Here is an 18,249-nt window from a genome sequence, read left to right as displayed (position 1 = left end):
CCCGGGCAAATGTAAACCACGGGTTCAAAAGGTCGCTTTGGATAAAAGCGCCAGCTAAATGACACGTAATGTAATGTAAATATTGTCCGCAAGCACAGTCAAAAAACACCTCAAAAGGCTAAAACACAGGACATATGGATTATTCATATACATATATATATTTACATGTGGTAATTATCGGTCGTGCTGAGGTGGTCCTGTGTGTCGCTGACATTTTGAGGAAAGGGTGCCTCTGACAGGATCTTTTTATAATGATTGAAATGCAAATGACAGAGAGCGTCCTCATTGCCATTCATGAGACTTATCCTCTGTAATCATTAGGAGTGAGAACAACATTAGCGATCTGCCAGGGAGAACCCCAGAGCACGCTCAGCATTCAGCCTGAAGAAGAGGTTACCAATGAACGGCACGTTATTGCAAACACTAGGACAGTTTGTCTCACAAACATATTTTCAGCATACAAACTGGACAATGAATGAACCTGAGCAGAGCCCTTTCCAGTGTTTCTGTCCTGCCGTGTGAGGCGAATGCAAACACAGCCGCTGATATCCTCAACATATTGGTTAATTTCTTTGTTACGTAAGGTAAAAAGCCAGTAACGAACAGCCTGTGTTTGTACTCAAAGACCGAAAGAAAACGATGAAAATGATTCGTCTATCTATCATGTCTTTATGCGATAACATTTGGATGGTTAAAAATCTAGTTCTATTTGCATCCAGTAAGAATACATTCAGCTATTTAACGAATCAAATAAGTTCTATTTATCTTTTTATATTTGGTGTATTCTGGTGTATACTTTTCAAGAAAATTAGTTAGCCTCAGTTAAACTCAAATAATTACAACATTATTATCATCAGCGCCTCAACTTTCTCTTTCTTATCCTCAAACATTCTATTTTTGAAATTGTGGTTTCTGTTCAGTTTTGCATTCAAAACGTTTGAAGCATTTCAAAATTGCTGTTTATTATCTGCAAAGCACATATAGTTAGTAATAGTAATCCATACTTTCCTTGCATTTTGATTGACACAAGACTGCACAAAATTGTGCTTAAAACTGCAAAAAATTGTTATTGAATTGTAAACCAGAAGCAATACATGAAAACTCATATTGAGGGATTCTTTGAGAAGAATAGTGATTCCACTCAAAGAATCCCTCAATACATGTGTTGAGTGGTTGCCTTCAAATGATTGATTTTAGAAATTCTGAGGTCAGTACCTCTAAAATCAATGCAACACTTTTGATTAAGGCAGCAGTGTTATGTGACCTAATGACCGAACGAAATATCCTTCAAGATATGCACGTTCGTTTGTGAAGAAACTGTTATATGACTTCTCAGTTTCAGTTTATGTAATGAAGAACTTTATTTTTTATAGTTATTAGATTGTTAAGTGTTACACTCAAAACATTATTTGCTAGTTTCTAAACAGCCTAAAGCATTTACTAACAATACAACTGAATGCATTTTTTAAAAGATTTTTTAATCTGAATAAGGGTCCTCTGGGCTGTGACACATCACACACAGAGACTCTCACTGCGTCTTGTTGACAGGCTCATTAGAAGTGTTTCCTCGTTGACGCATTTCAAATCTAATCCATTAGATTCCATCCATCCATCCATTGTCAAACCGCTTATCCTGCACACAGGGTCGCGGGGGGGCTGGAGTCCATCCCAGCCAACTTCGGGCGATAGACAGGATTGGTCGCCAGCCAATCGCAGGGCTACACAGAGACATACAACCACATTCACACATCTACGGGCAATTTAAAGTCCCCAATTAACCTGATCCCCAGAGCATGTCTTTGGACTGTGGGAGGAAGCCGGAGAACCCGGAGAGAACCCACGCAGACACGGGGAGAACATGCAGACTCCACACAGAAAGGCCACTGGGCGGAATCGAACCCAGGACCTTCTTGCTGTGAGGCGACAGTGCTAACCACCGCGCCACCGTGCCGCCCTCCATTAGATTGTAAAACTATAAAATGCATAGAATAGATCAACCTTCATATGTGATCTTTAAATGTACAGGCAAATCTTCCTGGGATTGTGTAATAATAATTATTAAAACATCTCTGTAATAACTACTTACTTTTTGCCTTAAAAGAAAGTGCCTGTTTGTGTATTGTGAACCCATCCTAGTAGAGATTTCAGGGCATTTTACTGATGATTTCACAGACAGGACTCACCGTAGCAAACATCTGAGAAGCTTTCCCCCCCAAACGCTACTTTTAAGGGTTCATTTACAGAAGTTTAAAAATATACATTCTCTTTTGCTATACCAACATGATCTCCAAAACCTGTTCGTAAAAATGTATACAAAAATCTTGAACATACATACAATACATACGAACTGCCGGAGGTTAACCACGCCCCTTGAGTGAACAAACATGGCGGACCATGTTGGATTCTTGAGTGAACGTCTCTCTGCCATGTTGGACTTTTTTTAGGGGGTTAGGGTTAGTATTCTATTCTTACAATTTAACCTTGATTTCTCGATAAAAATGCAATCATAACACGTTTTTATTTTACATCGTTAGACTTCACAAAGTGTGTATATGGGGCGCAGGTCCCAATCCACACTATAGGGCGACGTCATCAGTTGCAGTCCGTATGTATTTTGTATGTATCACTACGAATTTGTATGTTCAAGATTTTCGTATACATTTTTCCGAACAGGTTTTGGAGATCAGGCTGGCTATACAGACACTTCTTATCCCCCTTTTTGCCATGTTGACTGGTTATTGATTTATTGTCATGGAAACACAGCTGCTAGATCTAAGACTAGGGTAGAATAGCAAACTATTGTGTGGTTTAAGGGTGCTTTTGATTATCATTAATGCGCTAAATTGTCAGTTTTCCATCATTTTTCATTCATGTCAAAACAAGGTTTTATCTTGCAACATGAGGACAAATATTGGCAACTTACAGATTTATGGAGGATATTTACTCTGCGGTAGGCTTTTCTTAGAATGTGGCTGGTGAATTTATGTTCATAATTTTATATATATATATTGCATAATTTTGTAATAGCATTTTATTATGGGTTAATATAGCTGTAGGGAATCAGCCAACTTGTGGCTTACTATAAACAGTGGATATCGCCTGTGGGTGTTTTTAGGAACCCAGACAGGACTTTTGGTTTCCCATTTGGGCCATAATAAATGAAACATTGTCAATAAGTCCCTCAGGTATTGCTGAGGGACTTATTGACAGCTACTTTTGGGATTCCTTTTGTTCACTTTCCTTGAGCATTTTGCCAGTGTTATTAGCACTAAGTGAGCCAGGGGGAAATTGATTTTTCAAATTTTTCAAATTTTCCTCCACAGATAATATGTCTCATGTGAAGTGTAACGATAGTGTGACAATAAAGTCACTTTTTTAAATGGTACATTTAAGCTGCGCATGTTGTCAAGGGCAATGCAGTGTGAACACGGGGTTTTGGGTTTGTGCACATGTTTAAATCAACCCTGCTTTAATACGTTATTACCACGTAGCAACTAGAAATAAATGTGTGTTCATGCACCTGCACAAGACGGTCGAGGCCATGCAGAAGGGTAATGCTCCGTTGCCTCGGCACCCTGGCACATAATAAAAAACTCGTCCGGCTCCAGCTTGTGTTTCCACTGTTGTGCATGCCGCTGTTTTCAGTTTTTTTTAGAAGTGATTGCAGAGGCATTTCCTGTTTGAGCTTATATTTCTAAAACAACATAACGGATTCTTTCAGCTGCAGTTAGGAACAGTACGAACCCTTTCTGTTGCCTTTCACTAATCCGCAATGGGGACCTGATAACTTTAAAAAGCTTGCTTGCAAAGATTGGCATGTACTTTGACTCTTTTAAGGTAATTCGAATACATTATTTACACAGCTTCTCCATTTATGTTTCATATCAAGATGTGGGTAATTAGTGGTCAGCATGATATTTAATAATTAATTTGGCATACCTTTAAGTGAAGTGAGAAGGTAACTAATGAACCATCTTACTGTCAGGTGGGAGACACTAAGATGGTTTTAATACTTATTGCAGAAGCCTGAAATTACAGTTATATAGTCTGAATTGAGTATTTCTTTTAATTATTATTTTGATACAGGATATATTTGGTTTTTGTCATGTCACTAAAAAAACATAATTGTAGGTGGCTGTATGAGGAAGTTATCTATAATAAACATAAGTGAAACATGTTTTATGTTGGTCGTGAAAGCCATGGCAATACCAGTACAGCAACTTTGACATGAAATCATTTATGTAGAGATGTCAAGTACAATTCAAGTACACAGTTTTGTCTGAGTTTAACGTCAGGAGGTATGAGGTCACCTAGGCGTTTGTGTCCTCAGAAAACCTTGCCGGTAACTGGTTAATTTTGACTGGCTTGATTGATTAATATAATTGAGTATAAACTGCATAACAATGGGTTATTGATTTCTAATAATATTGCCTCAAGTAGGTATGTAGATGGTGAATAGAATAAGTTCAAGCACAAGACCTTGTGGAATTACGCTACCTGCTTACTCATAAATGGGATGTCAAGATCTGAGAGGAGATGTGATTTAATTAAAGTTAAAAAAAAAGGAAAGAAAAAAAGCTAGTTGCTCATGAGTTGGTTTGTCACGCTACTGACATTGTGTATTGAATATTGTTTGTATACCATCCAAAATTATTTTATAATAAAATAATGAATGAAAAAATTTCCTTGAATATCTGATATTCATTTAAAATAGATTCTCAGATGTCTGCTGCGGTGAGTCCAAAGGAACTCTTTGAATTATCAGGTTTCATTGCAATTTATCCAAAAATGTTTGAGACATTCAGAGAAATTGAAAGGTGGTAATGTGGTAGCACTAGATGAAAAAGAAAAATCAGCACTCCCAAACCATCCAATATTTGCAAAAATAGGGGGCGGACTGCAGGAACGGCCATCATTGCCGTCCCTCACGCCCTTGTTTACTTAAAAACGATCTAGGATTATGGTTGGACTGAAGCCTTGGCCTTCTTTCTGTGTCTTTCAGGGTACCGAGCTGAAGCCCAGGTGACCGAAGGTCATCCCAGGATCTCTCCTGTTCTGGACCTTTAACAGCAGCCGCCGTTTTCCATGCAGACTCTCGGGATGGGGAGTTCTGAGGAAGCTGCTCTGTTCGACTGGGCCTCGGCCATTCAGCTCGCGGCCTGAGGAAGAGCAGGAAGCATCTCGTTGGAGTGGCAGGAGGTGGGGGCGGGGGCACCGAGGACCCGAGGGTGGACCATAACCGCGCCCTGCCAGGATCAGGCTCATCCCACCAGTAGCATGTCGGCGCCTAGAAGCCCTTCATGCATGTGTCGCTCCATGACAAAGGTCAACCTTCTGCTGTGGGTGGGGCTGGCGTCCATCTGCTTGGCCTCCGTTCAATCCCAGCTGCACCCAGTGGTCACCACTAACTATGGAAAATTGCGGGGAGTGAAGGTTACATTGCCAAATGAGATCTTGGGACCAGTGGAACAGTATTTGGGGATCCCGTATGCACTGGCCCCGACGGGGGAGCGGAGGTTTCAGCCGCCGGAGCCCCCCATGTCTTGGCCGGGCATTAGGAACGCTACTCAGTTTGCTCCCGTGTGTCCTCAGTTCTTAGAGGACCGCTTTTTGCTGAATGATATGCTCCCTGTGTGGTTCACCGCCAACTTGGATACAGTGGTAAACTATGTGCAGGAACAGAGCGAGGACTGCCTTTACCTCAACATCTACGTCCCCACGGAGGACGGTAGGTCAACCCACTGGGTCTCTTGTTTCTGTCTTTTACCTGTATGTCTTTGTGTTGTTCCTTATCGTATTGCTCACTTGCCCTGAGCCGGTCTACCCTGAACTTTATGGATGTATTTTGCTGAAGGTCTCAGATGTTTTTCGGCTGAAATTAAATGGTATTGCAGCCTTTTTGGATTCATGTTAAAACAAATGTTGAAGTAATTCTAACACAGCTTGTCATATCTTCTCTTCTATCAGATGTTATTTAACTCCCTCCATCCCTAAGGCATTTATTTTGGCCTCTTTCTTTTTTACTCGACAGACAGACGTGACATTAAACACATTTAACGCGTGATGAGTGTTCATGCAGCATGGTCTTTATTCCTTTTAGTCAAGATTCAGTGAGAACTATCTGACCGGCAGCAAACACCTCCACTACTGCTATAGCTGCAGCAGCCAGAGACCTTATTAGCTCAAAACGTGCTGAATACTACAGTTTATGAACTGTATTGTATTAATCATTCAGAATTGGTAAAGCCATGCAAGCACTTTCCTATGCCGGCTCAGTTAGCGTTACTTAAATTAATTATAATTTCAGGACTTTTTGTTTTATACTACTGGGAAGAACTGAAAAAAGGTGATACGATAAATTATTGTAAGCCATGTAGAGTTACTGCAGGATTTCATCATTGCATACTTAACAGGTAATACATGTTGTTGTATTATTTATGTGTGGATTAAAAACATAATTTAGTAGTAGTCTTTAATATAGCTTAATAAAGGTTACAGGAACCCTAAAAGGAAATTTTGCTTAATGTATTTAGTCAACGGGTAAACATGGAGGTGTTGAGGTAGCATAAAGTCCTTACTAAAATAAATATAAAACCACATACAAATCACTTTACATATAAAACCAACAACGCTGGCCAGCCTTCAGTATAGGCCGGTTAGGCCGTACGTGTTCTCTGTGCTGGTCAGCAAAAAAGCTGCTAACGATCTGATAATTCACAGCACTCCGGAGTAAACAAACTGTAGTATTCCGGGACAGGAGCAGTGGTGGATTCCCGGCTCTGATCAAAATGTAATGAAGTCTGCTTTGTGCTCTGTAGCAGATGGGCACTTCCAGGTAACTAAAGACTGATTGCATTATTATGCTTTGATTAGCTGGTTATAAGAAGTTATTCCCAAAAGGTTATGCTGAATATTCTTAATTATAAGAATTGATTGTATGTTATGGATTTGATTAAAATAAATTATTTTTTATAGGCAATTGTTGATGGAGTCGAGGTAAAATAAGTGGGATTCGTCCGCTTCTCTGTAAATCAGGTAAACATACTGTACATCCTCAGACAAAAGCAAAGCTAAATCAGAAGGGAGGGATGTAGAGCTCGTTTTTTGGAGTAATCGTTCCGTATATTGATTTAATAACTAATTAGCACTAGCACAGCGGAGGAAGACAGAAAATATAAAATATATTTGACTTACCAAAAAAGTAATGAAAAGAAAAGCATTTTTTTTTTCATTTTCAATTTCTGTGCTGGATGAACTTCATTAAATAAAATGTTGTATGAAACATGCCAATACTTTTTTTTTTTACAATGAAAGCTCTTTTTTCGTAATGTATCGTGATAAACATAATGGCAAAATTAAACATTCTTTCTGCACTAGTTACCTGGTAGCCCTCTGAACAGCCCTTGCTTTTGCCTGCAATCTACTCAGTAGAGTTTTCTGAGAGAGGAAATGCAGAGCAGAGCCCAGCTGAAGCACTGAGAGCTCTTTCAGTTTACGCTGCTATGGACTATGACAGAGAAGAGCGCCTTCTAAGCAAGACTGATGTGAGAATCACCTAAAAAAAGACAAACAGAAGGTTTCTGTATTGCTATCGGCCCGAAGGCTCCTCCACAATAGTTTGTTTCTTGCACTCTTCTGTTTGAATGAGCACTCGGAGCGACTGGGGAGCACTTAACCCACCGGGGGGCTCCTGTAACAGCGGCTCCCATCTGCAAGACTCAATGCGTGTTGTGTAACAAGCCAAGTGTGTTAGGATGTAACCTGGAGTGGTTGGAGGTCGGGGGCAGCGGGGCGGCGTGGACGGCCTCTGGAAGGACCAGTGAAGCACGCCAGCGCATGTGTCGGCATGAGATCTTTAACAGCTCCGAGCTAAATTTGTGCTGAACACTTGGCTCCAATGTAGATTAAAAAGCACAGGCCAGGGATAATCTTACGATCCTGTGCTTCTCTTGAATGATTTAGTGTCTCCCAAAGAAGTTATTGTACTTGAGTAGGGCGCAATAAACAGGTGGACACCAGTGCTATGTGCATTAGAAGAAAGGGTCCTTTTTGTACCTGTTTTATATATATATTAAATTATAGGGTATATTCAATATAGTATAGTATGGTAGCGAATAACAGGGTTTCTTCATGGTCAGTGCACTTTAGCTGTACAGACTCTCACATACTAGCTCATTTACTGAGGTTTGTAGGACATATACGGCTTTGTTTCTGCTTCTACTTCCACTGTGAAAACGTAAAAAGTAAATGACAACAGTTCACCACAATATGAACATTTCAGTCTCCTACAAGTCTTCATCGTGTGAGATGTGTCAAATCTCTTTCAAGACAGGTTTCGCTCATTTAGCCATTGTAGTACCAGGGCCATTGTTTGGGAAACATGATAGAGTCCTAGCTGCAACAACATTTTCCAAACCAAAGTGAATGTATACTCTGAGCCCCCAGATGATTACACCTGAATGTCTCACTGTCAACCAGTGACCATCTCCCACCCACGTGTTTCATGACTCTAATATGTGTAGCGTTTCACAATCTGTTGTTAATAGCAACGGCAAGACCCCCATTTGCCTTTTATAGCTCTCTTCCTACCCGGTGTTGGTGGCGTCCAGAAAATCCTTGTGCAGCCGTGACACACAGCTCGCAGGAGTCTCTCTGACTCCTTAGCAGGGCCGTTAGCTTATCCAGCTCGTTAGCAAGAGATCTCAAATTCCCCGTGACGGAAAAGAGATGGGGCTTGTCTCTCCAGTTCTTTGCCCATTGTTTGAACTCCCCACTGTGCTCCTTCTTGCCTTCCACTGGGATCTACAGTTTCTCCCCAGCTACCTCAGCCAATCGCTGCTGAGTTGTTCCCAGGGGTCAACAAAGCAGCAGAGTTTTCCCTGGTAGGCACTGATGTAGTGTCTTACACACCAGGAGCAAGAGGGGAACTTTCAGAATCGTTGCCAGTTGCATGGTGGCCAGTTATTTGAAGGAAATACTAACCCCACTGCAATAGTAAAGTCATTTAGAAGACTGGACGGGTACTTCTGTTAAAGAACTGTCAACTAAAAACTATCTAACCAATTAGTTTTGTGTTGGGTATTTGTTTTTATGTATCACCACAACGCTAAGGTATCACCACAAAGTTGTGCTAACAGCTTTATTCACAAAATTTCCCTGCACTGACATTACAGTAAATGTAATTGCTGTTTATTGCTGCTGCATGGAAACGTCTTCAAATATTAAAAATGTCCAAAAATACTGCTGGTCAGCACATCCACTATGACTTTATCCTTTTACCCAAAAGGAGTACAAAAGGGTTTTACCAGATTGCAGCATTGTGAGATGTGACGCACAAAATAAGTCAGGCAGCACTACATCTATAAGCTATTTTTAATGGATTCTTGGAAGCAGTGGGAGTCGGTGTTTGTTACCGGGTGGCGTGAACTTGAACCACAGTGGCTTCAGACTGCACCTGAACATTCTCCAGTGGTGTCACAAGGTTTGTCCCACATCTGCTGCTTGGTACATAAAAACAATATTTAGCAGATGCAGATAATGTACTGTACTAAATATTTTCTAGCACGTCATTTCCAGTCATGTGAAGGGAAACAGAGAAAAATGATACTAATATATCTTACATTCTGAGTGACATGTCTATCCAAGTTACAGCTCCCCACGCTGCCCATCATCTTTATATCCCCCGAGTTGGCCTTTTCAAAAATGCAGTGTTCTGTTAAAATATCCTGCAAGCCGAGGATCAGGGAGGGATTTATAGTTTTACCGCACCTCAAGTGGGTTGACAGATTAAGCGATGCCTATTCTTTGTCATCTGATTTGAAGTCGAGAGTGGAAATCCACCGAGCACGCTGGAACGAATAGAGCCTTTTAGATATCCAGCCGAATCCATTGGCCGAGCAGACGAGGTGCCGGATGTCTGCGGCTGCAATGTCCACAAGCTCTTTTTTTCATTTGTGTGCATAGAAAGAGAAAGAGGCTGTTAGGATACAGATGAAGTGTGGAAGGAGAGGACAAAGAAGCTTGTTTGTAGAGTGCATGTGCCAGTGCGTTTTGAGTCAGTCGGGGCGGCTTCATCAGCCTTTGCCGTTGCCGCAAACTGCAGTCACAGACGTTTCCTCGGGAGTCCATTATCGGTGGGATGCACCAAGTACGGCCTCGCCTCTATTTTTTAAACGTTGACGTCTCTCCCATTAGTTTGGTTTTACTGCTCAACACTCAGCTCAAATGTGAGCGCCCATGCAAAGTTAAATTCCTGTTCCCTGCGTACGGCTACCACAGGCAATATACCAACAGCTTAACGGTTCCCCGGCAGCCATAATTTATTCCAAGCTCTCAACTAAAAGACATTTTTCAGCTTTTTGTGCAGCATTGGAGTGAGCTATCCCTTAGATTAAAATTCTCTTTGCAGCACTTTGCACGGAGGAGATAAAATGAAGTAAGCCAAGAGAAGAAATGGCTCCGAGACTGCATTTTGTGAATCACATCGGTTCACTGTTATGTACTTGCCTCTTGTGATTATGTCATTTTGTAGGGTGTAAAGTCAGCACCGTTGCGTGTAGCCCACAGCCCACATCTGGGCTGGAATTGGCCACAGTCCGTCTGATTATTGTTTTGCCTCCTCTCCGTATGCTTCGCGCAGTTAGATACCTGCATCGATCAGCAGCAACTGTAACAATAAAATGTTTTATGGCAATAAAACACGCGTTGTTTTATGTTAGAAGAATCAAAACAGGATATTTAGTGTTTGAAAAAACGAGACAGAGTTGACACACATACAAGTCAAAGGTTTTCTTTCCCAGCGCCCACATATATACACTTGGATAAGGTATCATAAACAGGGAGGTTTTGCGCACGCACAATGATCTCATTGTACAAGGATTGTCATGTTCTTTACCCTGAGACATACATCTGATCATCATGAGACACAGAGTGGCCTTCTGGACACCGGACACACGTCACACAGATTTCATATCCTAAGCGGTCATCTTATCTCGGCTGACATGTTATACACACAACTTATTGTACAAACAATACAGACAGGGTTTTGTGTTGTTTTTTTCAAACCCTTATCATGACATGACATTATTGCAGTTTTTCATTTTCAACATGTTACAAGAAAGCCCAGGAGTTAGGAGGAATACAAGGTATTCTAGACTCTAAAAAGTAATCTCAAAAAAAGTACATTTTTATACAGTATTAGAGGGGAATTTTATGGAATTCAGTTTCCTTTCTAAAAAACTGTTTCAAAAAACTGTTTATTCTGGACTCATCCACCTTTCTTTCAATTCATGTTTTTTCCTTCTTGGCAGTTGAATTACTTTACTTATACAGTACATGAACTGTTTATACTGCATAAACCATCCATATATGAAGTTAACCTTTTCTTTACTTTCTGCAGTTTCCTGTACTTATTTGAAATAATACGCAATATAATCTGCATTATTAATACAACATATTTCAGAAACAAATCTTTACAAAAAAATCTTTACTTAAAAATAACAATAAAAGTAACAAAAAAATATGTTGTCCAAAATGATATCAGTACCAGTGCAATTCAGTGTGATGCTAAATAAGTAAAAAATCTCATGTTGAGTACCTCAAAGTGAGGTACTCAACAGAGAGAGAGGGAGAGAGAGAGAGAATGAGCAACGTCACTCGGGATGTGCATTATACTTCCTTGCTGCGTGGTTGCTCTCACTGAACACGGGTAGCAATTCCACTCTGAAGTCACTTGTGAATGGCGTGTACCAGTGATCCAAAGCTTTTACCACCACCCCTCATTGCGGCACAGTCAATAAAAACTGTATGGAAGCCATAATGTGTGACCTGTGCACAGCTATCGAGACGTACAGTGGGACTGAGTGACTGTAGCTGGCGTCACAGCAAACAGTGTTAAGCATGAGTGACATGTCGGAGGTTGTGGACAATTGATATATAATAGGGATATCGTTCGTTTATTGTTCAGTATTTCACATAATAACATATACTCCTTTAGTGATGCCAATACCTACTTACTACAACAACAAGCATTCAAATTCTCTGGATGTAGAAGGTGCCAGGGTTTGTATACTAAAACGACGCTTACAACATTGATTTAATTTTTTTGTGTATATACACTGAATTCTAGTATCGTTTATTGCAGAGATCTGTGTGTGTGTGTGTGTGTGTGTGTGTGAACAGCCTGAGCAGATGTGAACGTTCACGCTCGGCCTACTTGCACTGACATGGCACTAGCCCTTGTTTGTGCAGCTTGCCCTCGCCGCATTGAGCAAGAACTCTGCCATCCCGGCAGTGATGCCACCTAATGTGCCTGTTGAGAACCATTCTCCACAATTTGTTGATCAGGGAACAGCCCATTGTGGAGGTGGAGCGAGGTGACACGGGGAGAAGACACACTTTGAAAAGCGTGAGACAAAAGCGTGAGAGCTCCAGGACTATTGGGCAACATGACCTTTATTTTTTTCAAAGCTCTTCCTCATAAGACACCTCACTTCATTTTAAAGGGAATCAGCAGTTGCAGTGATAGAGATGTGCAAGAATGTGTCCTAAAGCCCAGAAATGAAACAGCTTTTTAACACTTCCTGTTTCCTTGTCTCAAAGTCAAAGGTTTTTTTAAATATGTTTTTGGTGAGATGCCTACGACAGTGTCCGGTTAAGGCTGGTTATATGATGTATATATGTCAGGAATAAACCCTCTTGAAAGTCTTCAAAAAGGTAGCTGCTAACAAGTGACTAAATGAGATAACAAAACATTATAACGCCGAGTATTCCGCCATCGTAGCTCACGGTCATGTGGACGCACAACGTGACGATTATCTTTTTAAACCATGCCTGGTTACCCCCCCCCCCCAAAAAACAAATGCAGTTGAAAATCCTATTGGCCTATTAACGGAGGCACCAGTGCGATACTAACCTCCAGTTTGACCTTCAAAAAAGAATCCATCTAGCATGCTTCCGTTCTGGGCTTCTGTAGAAGAAGACCTTCTCCATGTGTAGATATGAACAGCTTATTTCAGGTAACTAATAAACAGCTATTCTGCTTTTAGGTGATTATATACTCAATATAACATTCTCTTATCATATTCCATTTCTGCCATTAGATGACCATAAATGCTCAACCCTGTTCCTTTAATAGGAGTCGATGGTGCCGTAACCATTTCCGTCCTCTTCTAGGATGGTCAGTAGTGTAATATAACAACAATTAGATTACAATATATAAAATAAGTAATAGAAAATGTCCGATATAGTTGCAACTCAGGCCTAATGTACGTAATTTGCAAATGTAGCTTCATCAGCGCCACGGAAAACGTGCAGAGAGCGCTCGCTGTGACACTTCAGTTTATGTTGAATTTACAAAACCTGCAGCTCTTCAGGTAATCAGCGCCTGCGTCCGCCCACAATATTGCACATTGCGAGCATTTAAACCCGCAAGTGAACGGACCTCCTTCTCTCGTTCTACCATGAAACGGCAAAAGTCAATACAGCGAAAAACAAAAATTCTGTGACAACGAAGATAATGTGTTATTTGGGCGTTAGTGGTGGAGAAATGTCTGTATTGACTGGTGCGCTGTAGCAAAGCGTTAAGTACTTGTGCTGTTATACGGCTGAGTGCAGACTGCGATATTCCCTCTGTTGATGCTATGACTGTTTGAAATGACCCTGATGCCAATAATTGTACTATAGAGAGGAGTTTAACAACTGCTGGAATGGAATGTGAACCCTGAGTCTGAGATGCAACATCATCTTTGGTTTCTTCCAGTAACTGTAAGATTGCATTGCTGCTTAATATGTAGCACGTAATGATTTTGTGTTCACTCAACTAAAAAAGTGTAATCCTCGTGGCAAAAATCCTTGTTGCTCGTTTCCTTGGCCTATGTTGTCGCCTGTCTCGGAATTACTGCTGCAATTTCATATTTTTGTAAATATCGTGCATATATGAGGATAAAATATGCTGTTTCAAATTTTGTCCTCTCTACTTTCAATGAAAAGTAAAAGCAGGATAGGTGTCAGCTGATCATACAGCTTTGATCTTTTATAAAACAAATGAACCTGTTGTGTATTGTTGTCTTTTTCTTGTTGAGATTGAATTAGGGATATTCTGGACTGTGTTGAGTGACGGATGTTGTTGCTCAGCTTGTTTGTTGCTGTTCTTCTGTATTTGGCCAGACACCAGCTGGCAGGGAGATCTTCCCGTCCATCACAATAACTCACCCCCCTCTAATGTGTCTTAAGCTTGGATGGAAGTTTTTCTTTTTTCAATTTGATTGATTTCAGAATTCTTAATGTTTAATACGATCAGTGTTACAGGAATGCCTACGGATTTGTTTGATTTCACAGAGGCAGTGAGTGTCCACGGACGTGTTTTTCTTCGATTTTTGAGAAAACGTTCTGCCTTAACGTTCTGCTCTTCTCCACCAAAGATCAGACATAAAAGTAATTTTATGTCCATTTTGGATATGTTGCAACAAGCTGTGATTACAGAGGAAGTTACATGATCAGTTTGCTTGAATAGAAAGAAATATACCTTTGCTGGTATCTCTCCATTCAAATAGCATGGATTTATTTTTTCCCAGTTTTTGAAATGTTATGTGTTGAATGTTTTTCTGTTCCTCTGTCAGCTGCTTTCTTATGTTTACCTCGGATGAGAGAGACACATCACTCATAGATACGAATGTGATGTGATGTTGGGAACACGCAGTACCACGAAGGATGAAAATCCGTTCATCACAAAACCAAACCTGTCCGGCTGAGTCTGATGTTGTGCTCTTGTGAGTGTGCAGAGAGTCGTTCCTGTCATACTGCGCTGACGGCTGAGATGTTTACTGTGTCAATTATTCCCTTCTACGATATGACTGCCACTATTTGACTGCGTTCCTGAACAACTTTTTAAAAGAGTGTTATTGGACGATGACAACCAGCAACTGCTTATTCATAAACGGAACTGCATAAACACATTTTGACACAGTGATTTTAATATTTCTGCCTCTTTTCCTGTTTTAATGTGTATAAAATGTTGTTTGTGGATATCTTTTAGACAGCAGCAGGCAAAACTAAGCAAACTCATTATCTTTTCTTCATAAATCAGCACAGACTGAGGATTCTGACACAATCAGTCTTCTCATGTTACTCTTGGCAAGACAGTTATAAACCATATGCCAGAGAATAGTACATTAGTTGTTCAGCAGGAGAGACAAGTCAGATGGAAATATAATTATTGTTAATTATTAACAGATTATGTGTGATGATAAAATCATCAGGGAGATTTGTAGTGGAGAGAAGTCTGCAGGATTACAGACACTGGTGGTGGTGTTGGCTGATAAAATTAGTATAAACTGATGAAGATTGGGCAGAGATTGGGAGGTGGAGGGATGAGTCAGCTAAATGACCTGTAAGGTAATGTAATCATGAACGTACTGAAGTTAGAGAGAAAATGATACCTGTGTGATGGCAGCAAAATGATGGCTATCATTGTTCCATCGTGCTTATTGGATAAAGAAGACTAGCTGATGTTCGATTGACAGCTTTGAACAATGACAGCAAGGAAATAATGAGTGAACATGTGTGATAGAAGATTACTGATAATCAAGTACCATAAAAGGCAGCATTGTAATGTAAAGGATTGACCCATACTGTATATGGGCCTGTCATTGGAATGTAGGGGATTGACCCATACCTCATATTCATCTCAGTTCTTTGGTGTTCAGGCCCCACAAACTATTTTTGACTTTGTGAACTATTCACCTCTTGCAAGAATTAAATATGTTAAAATCCTTTGGATTTTCACAATCACTTTTCCCCGGGACTCAAAGTTGAGCCTAGACATGTGTGAGAAGTGAACAGCAGTAGAAGCATAAGCTTTAAGTATGGTCTTTCTGAACATACGTTAGAATGTCATTAGGCGCCGGGGAGAGACCAACAAAGAAACCAAAATTTTTGGGTTTTACATTTATGTTTTATATAAACTTCCTATACATATTTGGAAAGACGTGTTGTAGTCATTCAAAAGTCGTCTGACCAGGAGAATGAATGACATTGGATGTGACTGACAGTGACATGACCCAATCTAAGCTGACCTCGGCCCCCTGCCTGGTGCTGCGGTGTTGCTCGTTAGTCGGAGGCACACCGGAGTCGAAGCCTGCTCCACTCACTGTCAATTTGTTACTACAGCACACCGAAGCTTTTACTATAAACTTTTTAGGTGATTTTCTTTTTTGGGGGCTGAAATTCTTTTTTTTTCTCTTTTTTTTCCTTTTAAATCTTTCCCCTTATTCTACTTTTCTCCTCAACACCAGGGGCCAACTCAAACACGCAAGGGGCAGATTTCAACAATAATGATGGTGGCGCGGATAAAGGTATTTTTCCTATCTTTTCCTCCTCTTTTTGACCGACAAAATAAAAGCCTGATACTAGTGCATGACAGCAAACCTGCAGACCTCTTTTTTGCCCAATTTCTTTCCCCCCCCTCTCTCCTTTTAACTCTCACCTTTTTACTCCCATGGAAGTGCTTCTGAGTGCACTCTGCTGTTTTTCTTTTTGAATCAACCTCTTTCCTATTTGGAGCCATGCAAACCGGATGTCTGGTCTGAGAAGGGAGGGCACCTCTAAACAGGAAGGAGGTCTCAGAAACTCACTCATCGGCTCCAGTACAAATGTGATCTGAAATCAACTCTGCATGTCACTTTCGCCATCTTCTGATGAATATAAAATGTCTTGTATGATCGTGTCCCTTTGCTTCCCTTTTCTATATTTCTTTTCTTCTTCAATTGCTTGGTGAAGCATGATCACTAATCCATGTTGTTCTGACGGTGGAAATCTGTCCTTCGGTGGCTCGGAAAGAAAACAACAAAAGTCAAACGTGCTTATTTTTCCTTCCTTCTATTAACAGCTCACTCTTCCGCAGGAGAATTGCCAGTGCGTTGTTTATCACTCGGCACTGTTGGGTAATCTGCGGGGACTGCAAATGACTGGAGGTGAAGAGGAGACATTTCAGTTAAAGGGCACAATTTGTCTTGCGCGGGGGGGCAGTTCCATTCCTTATCATGCGTGCACCCCGCCATGCATTTGTACACCCATCGTCGAAGCTAACAGCTAGCAACGAAAACGATAGCTCAAATTGCTAGCACGTTCTACGCCGATTGCGGCAAGAAAACCTTCCTGAAGTTATGGGAAAACAAACTACTAACTAACTAACCCTAACCCTAACCTGAATCATATCAATCATAAATGCTCTTTACCTTTGCAGTTTTCAACAAAAATATCACTTGAATCCACTGTTTTTGAAACAGTGGACTGAAATATGTCCAGCAGCCATCTTGTGCATCGCACAAACGATCTCTCTCTCTGACTTTCATGCAGGTTAGGGTGATTAGAGGGGGATTTATGGTCAATGCGCGCACGCAAATCAAACAGTCACGAACAAAAGTCCCTCTTTTGCTTGCGACCGGGACCTCATTTGCTCTCTCAGATTTTGACATTGATTTGCCTTCAGAATTTTCAAAGCCAAACGTTACTGTCGAGCGTCTGGCAGCTGGCACTCTTCTCCACGTAACGCTATTAGGATCCAATAGGCTCTGACGATTCACACAAGGCGTTGAATGTGCAAATCGGCCACTCACATTCTGAGGTCTTAGATCTCGGTGTCAGGCTAAGGATTTTGCCACATGCTGTGAGGCCTGTACTATGACCTCTATTAGTTGTTCCGCTGCATCAAAGTAAAACTTTCCACTGTCCACACAATGGACAATCAGACAATATAAATGTGCCATCTTCATTTATTTCTTAACCAGTAACATATACACTAATATTTCACCTCAGACCACTCACAGGTTTTCCCCAGATGGACAAAGTGGTTCCAGAGAAACTACACTGCACTACACTATACTGTCATTGCTATGCCATTTCTTTTTAGATTAGATTCAACTTTATTGTCATTGCACAGAGTACAGGTAATGAGAGAAAGAAATGCACTTTAGCATCTTACCAGAAAGTGCAAGAGAGCCGGTAAAGTGCAGAGTGTGGTATGTGGGATATAAAATATACATGGAGCAGTATATACATTAAGCAGCAAGATTGTAAATATGAATGACATGATGTGCAAATGAACGACATGATGTGCAAATGTGGCATAGTTGTGCAAACATGAGTTGTGAGTGCACAATGGTGTAGGAGGGTGGGCTGTAGCGCCTCCCAGAACGTCTATGGCTGGGGTGAGAGTTGTCCTTCACGATGCTGCGCGCCCTCCGCAGACAT

The 18,249-nt window shown here is 40.9% G+C and overlaps 2 protein-coding genes across 4 annotated transcripts in view; both read left to right on the top strand.

Moving 5' to 3' along the window:
• The window catches only part of pudp (pseudouridine 5'-phosphatase), a 229,112-nt gene that overhangs the window by 83,531 nt on the left and 127,332 nt on the right, over positions 1–18,249 (top strand). The gene's annotated exons all lie outside the window — the stretch shown is intronic.
• Positions 1–18,249, top strand: part of nlgn4xa (neuroligin 4 X-linked a) — a 92,018-nt gene that overhangs the window by 3,809 nt on the left and 69,960 nt on the right. Inside the window, exons 2-3 of one of the 3 annotated variants that reach the window (XM_040174397.2) lie at positions 5,003–5,728; positions 16,293–16,352. In XM_040174397.2, coding sequence (XP_040030331.1) covers positions 5,278–5,728; positions 16,293–16,352 — 511 coding nt within the window. In that variant the 5' untranslated portion in view covers positions 5,003–5,277. 3 annotated transcript variants of the gene reach the window in all.

The sequence above is a fragment of the Gasterosteus aculeatus genome, chromosome 1 (genome assembly GCF_964276395.1).
Source record: "Gasterosteus aculeatus chromosome 1, fGasAcu3.hap1.1, whole genome shotgun sequence".
NCBI lineage: Eukaryota > Metazoa > Chordata > Actinopteri > Perciformes > Gasterosteidae > Gasterosteus > Gasterosteus aculeatus.
Note: the sequence above shows the minus strand (reverse complement) of the source record. Positions and strands in the feature narration are given on the sequence as shown.